Here is a 9170-nt window from a genome sequence, read left to right on the forward strand (position 1 = left end):
AAGTTTAAGGTTAAATGTCCGGCTGGGCGCGGTGGCTCATGCCTGTAATCCCAGCACTTTGCAAGGCCGAGGCTGGCGGATCACGAGGGCAGGAGATCTAGACCATCCTGGCTAACACAGTGAAACTCCGTCTCTCCTAAAAACACAAAAAATTAGCCGGGCATGGTGGCGAGCGCCTGTAGTCCCAGCTACTCAGGAGGCTGAGACAGGAGAATGGCGTGAACCCGGGAGGCCGAGCTTGCAGTGAGCCGAAATCGCGCCACTGCACTCCAGCCTGGGAGACAGAGCGAGACTCCGTCTCAAAAAAAGTAAATAAATAAAATAAAACAAAATAAATGCTCTATTTTAATAGAATTATAAATGCCCTATTTTTATAGAATTATAATTCTAGCGTTTCTTTTTTTTTTTTTTTGGAGACGGAGTTGCGCTCTTGTTGCAGAGGCTGGAGTGCAATGGCGCGATCTCGGCTCACTGCAACCTCCACCTCCTCGGTTCAAGCGATTCCCCTGCCTCAGCCTCCCGAATAGCTGGGATTACAGGCACGCGCCACCACGCCCGGCTAATTTTGTATTTTTAGTGGAGACAGGGTTTCAGCATGTTGGTCAGTCTGGTCTCGAACTCCTGACCTCAGGTGATCCGCCCTCCTAGGCCTCCTAAAGCGCTGGGATTACAGGTGTGAGCCACAGTGCACAGCCCGCTTTTCCCTGTTTGTAGCGCCTATTATCTTACGGATTTATTTGTTTGCATGTCTATTGTTGATCTCCCTGACTAGAATACCCTTACTAGGTGATCAATAAACATATAAAAATATTTGTTGAAGGAATGAGAAATGCCTCTTGGGCTTGTAGTTTAGACTGGCTAAAAGCACTGAGATGGGGAGTGGGGAGTGGGAAGAGATTGTTCTCCTGGGAGATGGGCCGGGAGGTTCCTTGAGGATGGGACTTGACTCAGCAATTAAAGAACTTTCAGATCTGCAGGGACCTGCGCTGAGGCCCAAAGGTCATGAGGTCGCCGATGATAAGAGCTTCTTGGACTGTAGCTGGGCAATGTCGGAGGCCCAGCACCTCCAAGAGACAAAGAAATCTGAGTTGAGTTTCCCTTCCAGCCGGCTCCAAGCCTCCCAGAGACGCAGGGACTGTCCCATTCCCTTCGTCCACTCCCACCCTTTCCAGCCACCTTGCTCTGCTCTTATCCCCATGCTAGTTTAAGGACGCTGGCCATTTTTTGCACTCTGCAAATCCCTCACCAAACTGAGCAAAGTAGTCTGAAAGAAATCAGTCTTCCTCAAGGAAGGTTCAGGCCTGGGGTCCTCAGACAACCAGGGGCTCCGTGACAATCTGTGACTGCAGAGCAGTCCAGGAACACCGGCCTCTCCAGGTTCGGGTCCCTTGTTTCTCAGGCCCAGCTTGGTGGGAAGCTAAAGGCATGCAGAGGAGGGGAAGGGGAGCGGGTCTGAGTCTTCGGCATGGCGGGGAACTCAGCCCGGCGTGGTGGTGGCAGCGGTCTCAAGTGATCCACAACTGGGCAGCGTAGCTGGGGCTGGGGGCCGCTCCCGGCGTGGGCAACAGCAGAAGCATTGGTGTCCCCAAGCTAGGCCAGGGTGGGTTTCCGTTCATCGGCCCTGCGTGGGCAGATCGGGCGCTGCGGGGCTGTGCCACCTCGCACCCTCTGAGGAACAAAGGGCCTGGCTGCGCGCGGGTACCCAGCCGTTAGGTTAGAAGCGCCTTCGGGTACCCCTGACCTTCGCTGGCCCTGAGAGACCCGCAGCAGCCGGAGAATGTACTGCTCGCGAGGTTTTCCGAGAACGCGGCGCCGAGCCCGCGTACACGGTTACCAAGGCAACTGGGCGGTGCCTGAGCGGGCGGGAAGGAGGCGTTCGTCTAGATTTGTCGGCTTGCGGGGAGACTTCAGGAGTCGCTGTCTCTGAACTTCCAGCCTCAGAGACCGCCGCCCTTGTCCCCGAGGGCCATGGGCCGGGTCTCAGGGCTTGTGCCCTCTCGCTTCCTGACGCTCCTGGCGCATCTGGTGGTCGTCATCACCTTATTCTGGTCCCGGGTAAGACCCACGGCTGCACTCAATCCGTCCCCATTCCCATCTCTGAGTGGTCCTAGTCCTACCCTGCCCCCTCCCAGTGTCTTACCCTCTTGGGTTTTCTTGTTTCCCGCCGCCCCCAGGCCTGCCCTGCAGCCTGCCCCTTTTTCACTTCTCTTCCTGTGCCCTGCTCCCAGGACAGCAACATACAGGCCTGCCTGCCTCTCACGTTCACCCCCGAGGAGTATGACAAGCAGGACATTCAGTGAGCTCTTGGGACGGGGTGGCCAGAACGAAGAGGTGGTGGGAGTGGAGGGGTCTTAGAATAAGTCCAAAGGCCTGGGCCAGTCCACTTCCTCTCTGCAGGCTGGTGGCCGCGCTCTCTGTCACCCTGGGCCTCTTTGCAGTGGAGCTGGCCGGTTTCCTCTCAGGAGTCTCCATGTTCAACAGCACCCAGAGCCTCATCTGTATCCTTTCTGCCTGCCCACCTTTCCCACACGACCCACTTCTATCAGGACTCCCTTCAGCCACCTGACACAATAGTAGTGTCTGCTGTAGCCAATCCTTCCAGTTCAAAGATCTTCAACCATGTGCTAAATCCTGCTGTTTACTAGGCACTTAAAATCCCAAAATGAGAGTAAAATACAGTTTTTGGCCAGGCATGTTGGCTCACGTCTGTAATCCCAGCACTGTGGGAGGCGCAGGCAGGAGGCAACATAGTGAGAACCCATGTCTACAAAAATAATAGGAATAATAAAAACCCCACCGTTTCTTTTTACCGTGAGGAGGAGGTAGATACAAATCTGTAATTCAGTGTGATAAGCACTGTGCTATAGAAGTGTGTGAAGATAGAAAGCACAGGCAGGGCGCGATGGCTCACGCATGTAATCCCAGCACTTTGGGAGGCCGAGGCAGGTGGACCACCTGAGGTCAGGAGTTCGAGACCGGCCTGACCAACATGGTGAAACCCCCGTCTCTACTAAAAATACAAAAATTAGTCGGGCGTGGCGGCGCACTCCTGTAATCCCAGCTACTCAGGAGACTGAGGAAGGAGAATTGCTTGAACCCGGGAGGCAGAGGTTGCAGTGAGCTGAGATCGTGCCACTGCACTCCAGCCAGGGCAACAGAGCAAGACTCTGTCAAAAAACAAACAAAAGATATAAAGCACAATGGGAACTCAGAAGAGGCAACGGAAGCGAGCACTGGGAACTCAGAAGAGACAAAGGAGATGAGGCACATGGGTCAGAGAATTGTGGACCAGGAGGACCAGGACACTGGAGGCTGATTCCAGCGCATATTAAGTCGCTGTCAGCACTCCTTTGTGGCATAGCAGAAGGAGAGCCTACTCTTACCTCTCATCTGAAGGATCCAGGCTGGCCCACAGATAAGGGGTAGGGTAGCCTGAGGTCCGATCTGTGCAGTCACTTCTGGTCTCTCCTCACATGACTGTCCTGAAATTCAGAAGTCAGAGCTGCTGACTCTAGCCCTTGAAACATGGTGAGGGAGCAAGGGATGAACCTGAATACAGATGCCAGCCCCACCACTGGCCTTTTCTGACCCATCACTGTCTGTCGATCCAAAGACTTTCCTTAATCTGGTGCCTTCCCAAGCCATTGGGGCTCACTGTAGTGCATCCGTGGCCCTGTCCTTCTTCATATTCGAGCGTTGGGAGTGCACTACGTATTGGTACATTTTTGTCTTCTGCAGGTGTGGTAGCATCCAATATTTGGGGATGAGGGAGGAAGGTTGGCCCTAAACCTGAAGGTTTTTCCCCTACCCAGCCCTTTCCTCCATGTGTGAGATACCAGATCCACTCAACATCCTGTAGTCTTTTAAAGTTTCATCCCCTACCCCCATGCCACCTGCCCTACACTTTCAGAGGTGGGGTCTCTGGTTTGGAGATTTGGGTATTTATATTGAAAGGGTTTCTGAATCTACCACTTGCCTTGGTAGTGCCCTTCCAGCTGTCACTGAAATGGCTTTATTCGTCACCGTCTTTGGGCTGAAAAAGAAACCCTTCTGATTACCTTCATGACGGGAACCTAAGGACGAAGGCTACAGGGGCAAGGGCCGCTTCGTATTCCTGGAAGAAGGAAGGCATAGGCTTCGGTTTTCCCCTCGGAAACTGCTTCTGCTGGAGGATATGTGTTGGAATAATTACGTCTTGAGTCTGGGATTATCCGCATTGTATTTAGTGCTTTGTAATAAAATATGTTTTGTAGTAACATTAAGACTTATATACAGTTTTAGGGGACAATTGAGATGGCTGAACTACTGAATAAAAAAAACACACGCTGTTTTCTAGTCCTGCAGACCGTAAGATACTTGGTATCGCTTCTATTTTGGTTACTACGGTAGGTGCCTGGCGGAAGGGAGTGGGCGGAGATATGTAAATAGAAAGTGCGTACAGTTAGAGCGTCCGGCACGTAACTGATCGGAGCATTCTGGGAAGAAGTAATTTATTCCTTTTCGGCAGCCGAATGAAAAAAAAATTTTTAAAAATGTGCGAGCAAATATGGCAAAACAACTGGAAGGACGCTAAACAATAGGGTTGCCATACCAACGCGTTATGAACTCACCCTAGCTTGTAACGGAATCTTTTTCACTGAGTGCGGAATGTCGGCTTTTTGTGTGTATCGTCAGGTAGGATAATCCTTACCTGTTCCTCCTTCGGAGGGCAGATTAGAACATGATGATTGGAGTTGCATGAAACGTGATTAACGTCTCTGCGTAATCAGGACTTGCAACACCCTGATTGCTCCTTTCTGATTCTTTCTGACGATCATTTTCATTTGTGTTATATTGAGTAACAGACATCTGTAAGTGTAGTTATGAAGTTGTGACTGTGATAATTTTGTTGTGTGTCTATTTTGCAGTCTTTCTAAATTTTTTTGTTCTTGAAAATTGTGATTTGGTTTTTGTTTTCTGGAATTTAGGTAGTGAAGTAATACAAATGGACTCATTGTTTTTTGTTAGATAACTTTAGCGCTCACTTCTCAGAAACATTGTACATCAGTAAATATCTGTAGTCTTGTGCACATGGTGGTTGCCTTCAGGATGGTATTCAATAGGAACTGTATTTCTTTTTCCTTGAGGTAGGGTCTTGGTCTGTCGCCAAGGCAGGAGTGCACGGCGCAGATGTATATACATGGATACATTTGTTTTTGGAGAGTTGGTTGTTAAAAATCTACCAGTACACCCCCAAGAAACTGATCATCACCAATGACTTCTTCCCAAATCCAGAGTCACTTTTCAGACTTGAGATTGACCTCTCTTCAGCATATGGTATGTTGACCACCCCCCTCTTTTTTTTTTTTTTTTTTTTTTTGAGACAGTCTCACTCTGTTGCCCAGGCTAGAGTGCAGTGTGCAGTGGTGGGATCATGGCTCACTGCAGCCTCAAACTCCCAGGCTCAGATGATCCTCCTGCATCAGCCTCCCAAGTAGCTGGGACTACAGGTGAGCACCACCACACCTGGTTAAGTTTTAAAATTTTCTATAGAGACAGGGTCTCACTGTGTTGCCCAAGCTGGTCCCAAACTCCTGGGCTCAAGCCGTCCTCCCCACTAGGCCTCTAGGCCTCCTAAAGTGCTAGGATACAGGCATGAGCCACCGCGTTTCTCCCACTCCCCTCTTTTGCACTTTTTTCTCCCTTAGTTTTGAAACAGTGGTTCACCTGGTTTGCCTACTATTATACTGTTCTGGTTGTTCCTTCTTACATTAATTCAATAAATACTTATTGAGTACCTGCAGTGTGTCAGTTACTGGGGACATAATACTGGGTTGTCTCTTCTGCTTGCCCCGTAAGTGCTGGTGATCACTGCTCTTCGGGTGACTTCATCCATCTCTTGTTTTCAAACATCAACTAGATGCTGCTGGTTTCCAGATCTCAGCTCACGTATGTGAGCCCTAGCCCAGGGCCAGGACTACAGGAACAAGCTCTGCAGCCAGACTGCCTGCCGGGGTCCCAGTGTGGTTTTTTCTCTTTTTGGCCGTGTGATGGGCAGGAGGTCACTTTCCCTCTTTCTGCCTCAGTTCCCTCATCCACACTCACACTTTTTTTTTTTTTTTTTTTTTTGAGATGGAGTCTTGCTCTGTCGCCCAGGCTAGGGTGCAGTGGTGCGATCTGCAACCTCCGCCTCCCTGGTTCAAGCGATTCTCCTGCCTCAGCCTCCCGAGTAGCTGGGATTACAGGCGCCGGCCACTGCTGTCTGTCAGGGGAGAAGGGTAGCAGAGTGTCAGGCCTGTGGTAACTGCTCAGTGTCTTTTCCCTCCTGAGTTGACTGGGTCTTGGGATTCTCCCATCATAGTAGACATCTGTTTTTGCCAGTTCGGTATCCATCCTTTCTTTCTGGTAATAGCACCACCATTTTCTCTTCTTTTTCTTTCTTTCTTTCTTTCTTTTTTTTTTTTTTTTTGGAGAGGGAGTCTCGCTCTGTCGCCCAGGCTGGAGTGCGATGGCGCAGTCTCGGCTCACTGCAACCTCGGCCTCTCGGGTTCAAGCGATTCTCCTGCCTCAGCCTCTTGAGGAGCTGGGATCACAGGCGCGCGCCACCACGCCCGGCTAATTTTTGTATTTTTAGTACAGACGAGGTTTCACCATGTTGTTCAGGCTGGTCTCGATCTCCTGACCTTGTGATCTGCCAGCCTCGGCCTCCCAAAGTGCTGGGATTACAGGCGTGAGGCACTGCGCCCGGCAGCACCACCATTTTCTTTTGGGAGACCCTCCCTTATTCTTAGTCTGCGTGGTTAGGAAGAGGCTGACAGCCACTCCCTCCCTACCATTCCTCTCTAGGCTCATTCTGTTTTCCTGGGCGCGGTGATTGGTTCAAGCATAAACCTTGACAACAGGACTATTGCTGGAACTTTTGGGAAAAGAGAAGCCTGGACTCTTCCTGGAAATAAAAGCATGCTATAAAATAAAATAATTAGCCTGGGCGAGGTGGCTCACGCCTTTAATCTCAGCACTTTGGGAGGCCGAGGTGGGCAGATCACCTGAGGTCAGGAGTTCAAGAACAGCCTAGCCAGCATGGTGAAACCCCGTCTCTACTAAAAATTAGTCGGCCGTGGTGGCGTGTGCCTATAATCGTAGCTACTCGAGAGGCTGAGGCAGGAGAATCGCTTGAACCCGGGAGACGGAGGTTGCAGTGAGCTGAGATCGCGCCACTGCCCTTCAGCCTGGGTGACAGAGGGAGTCTCTGTCTTAAAAAAAAACAAAAACAAAAGCATAAAAGTATTCAAATAAATCTTGGAACTTTTAACCTTATATTTTGAATAACTTAATTTTTTTTTTCTTTTTGAGACGGAGTCTCGCTCTGTCGCCAGGCTGGAGCGCAGTGGTGCGATCTCGACTCACTGCAACCTCCGCCTCCCGTGTTCAAGCGATTCCCCTGCCTTAGCCTCCCAAGTAGCTGGGACTACAGACATATGCTGCCACGCCCGGCTGATCTCCCCTCCCCTCTCCTCCCCTCTTTTTTTTTTTTTTTTTTTGAGATGGAGTCGCCTTCTGTTGCTCTGGCTGAAGTGCAATGGCGCGATCTCGGCTCACTGCAACCTCCGCGTCCCAGGTTCAAGTGGTTATCCTGCCTCAGCCACCCAAGTAGCTGGGATTACAAGTGCATGCCACCACACCTGGCTAATTTTTGTATTTGTAGAAGAGACAGGGGTTGGGGGGGAGGTTCACCATGTTGGCCAGGCTGGTCTCGAACTCCTGACCTCAGGTGATCTGCCCACCTCAGTCTCCCAAAGTGCTGGGATTACAGATGTGAGCCACCGTGCTTAGCCCTATTATTATTATTTTTGAGACAGGGTCTTGCCCTGTGGCTCAGGCAGGAATGCAGCGGCATGATCATAGCCCACTGCAGCCTCAGCTGCCCCAGGCTCAAGCGATCCTCCCACCTCAGCCTCCCTAGTAGCTGGGATTACAAGCACCTACTGCCACTACTGGCTAATTTTGATGGCTTTTTTCGTTTTGTTTTGAGGCAGAGTCTTACTCTGTCACCCAGGTTGGAGTGCAGTGTTGCCTTCACAGCTTACTGCAGCCTTGACCTTCTGGGTTCAAACAACCCTCCCACCTCTGCCTCCAGAGTAGCTGGGACCACAGGCGGGTAAAAACACACCCAGCTAATTTTTTAACTTTTTTGTAGTGACAGGGTCTCGCTTTGTTGCCCAGGCTGGTCTCGAAGTCTCAAAGTATGGTAATAAAACACTGAAGGCATAAATGAAAACACTCACACACTTTAAATATATATTAGAATGTTAAAACTATGCATAGTACAAAAAATTATAAGCAAAAGTTAAAGAATAGATGATAATCTAGGGGGAATATTTTAAATTCATATTGCAGAGAAAGGACTAATTTTGACATATATATATCTACAAATTTACAAGATAAATACCAATAACCCAATAAAACTGTACAAAACATTTCTACAGAAATTTCACTGGTAAGGAAACACAAAAAACTCTCAACTATATGAAAAGATGCCTAACCTCATTCATCAATGAGAAATGCAGATCATGTTTCAACTTAGCGTATTTGTAATCACCAAAAAGTTTCATAGAGTGTTGGAGGGGGTGTGGGCAAACAGGCATTGCCTATTTGTTGGTGGGAGTAAAAGCTGGTAACACATCTATGGAGAGCAATTTAGCAATTCCCATGAAAATCAAAATCACAAACACCTATTCCTTTGACCTAGAATTTATTTTTGTTATTTTTATTGTTTTTGAGACAGGGTCTCACTCTGTTGCCCAGGTTGGAGTGCAGTGACATGATCATGGCTCACTGAAGCCTTGGAAATCCTAGGCTAAAGTGAGCCTCCCACTGCAGCCTCCCAAGTAGCTGGGAATACAGGTGTGAGCCACCACACCTGACTAGTATTTTCATATCTAAGAATTAGCCCTACATATTTGCACACAGTTGAAAGGGGAATGTGTAGGATATTCTTTGCACCTTTGTTTGTATTGGCAAAAGGCTAGAAACAACCTAAATGTCTGTCAGTAGGGGATTGGTTACATTCTGATACCTCCATACTGTGGAATACTATGCCACCAGAAGAAAGGGAATTTTATGCAGTATAATGGTACAATATACAAGATACATTAAGTGACAAAAGCAAGGTGCAGAAAAGTGCATGTAGT

At 49.1% G+C, this 9170-nt stretch overlaps 1 protein-coding gene and 1 non-coding gene across 6 annotated transcripts; both read left to right on the plus strand.

Annotated features, from left to right (window-relative positions):
• The first annotated feature begins 1329 nt into the window (after window positions 1–1329).
• TMEM107 (transmembrane protein 107) lies at window positions 1330–5776 on the plus strand. Of its 5 annotated transcripts, none has more exons than XM_016932459.4 (5): window positions 1330–2055; window positions 2229–2296; window positions 2398–2498; window positions 3642–3738; window positions 3985–5776. In XM_016932459.4, the coding sequence occupies exons 1-5, from the start codon at window positions 1969–1971 to the stop codon at window positions 4052–4054; spliced, it is 423 nt and encodes a 140-aa protein (XP_016787948.1). In that variant the 5' UTR covers window positions 1330–1968; the 3' UTR covers window positions 4055–5776. The 5 variants fall into 5 exon arrangements, with proteins under 5 accessions (XP_016787948.1, XP_016787950.1, XP_016787947.1 ...); XM_016932461.4 differs by having other exon boundaries at window positions 1813–2055; window positions 3642–3717; XM_016932458.4 differs by having other exon boundaries at window positions 1833–2055; window positions 2380–2498.
• On the plus strand, window positions 4668–4801 carry LOC112206142 (U8 small nucleolar RNA). Its single transcript, XR_002940344.1, has one exon. It is a non-coding gene; the product is annotated as a U8 small nucleolar RNA (small nucleolar RNA).
• Window positions 5777–9170: the final 3394 nt, after the last annotated feature.

Source organism: Pan troglodytes, chromosome 19, assembly GCF_028858775.2.
Source record: "Pan troglodytes isolate AG18354 chromosome 19, NHGRI_mPanTro3-v2.0_pri, whole genome shotgun sequence".
Taxonomy (NCBI): domain Eukaryota; kingdom Metazoa; phylum Chordata; class Mammalia; order Primates; family Hominidae; genus Pan; species Pan troglodytes.

Excerpts from the sequence above, each read along its gene's own strand:
- TMEM107 (XM_016932458.4), top strand. The coding sequence starts at position 1,969 with ATGGGCCGGGTCTCAGGGCTTGTGCCCTCTCGCTTCCTGACGCTCCTG. Across the intron at positions 2,056-2,228 it reads TCACCTTATTCTGGTCCCGG|GACAGCAACATACAGGCCTG; the intron begins GTAAGACCCACG and ends CCCTGCTCCCAG. Across the intron at positions 2,499-3,641 it reads CAGCACCCAGAGCCTCATCT|CCATTGGGGCTCACTGTAGT; the intron begins GTATCCTTTCTG and ends TGCCTTCCCAAG.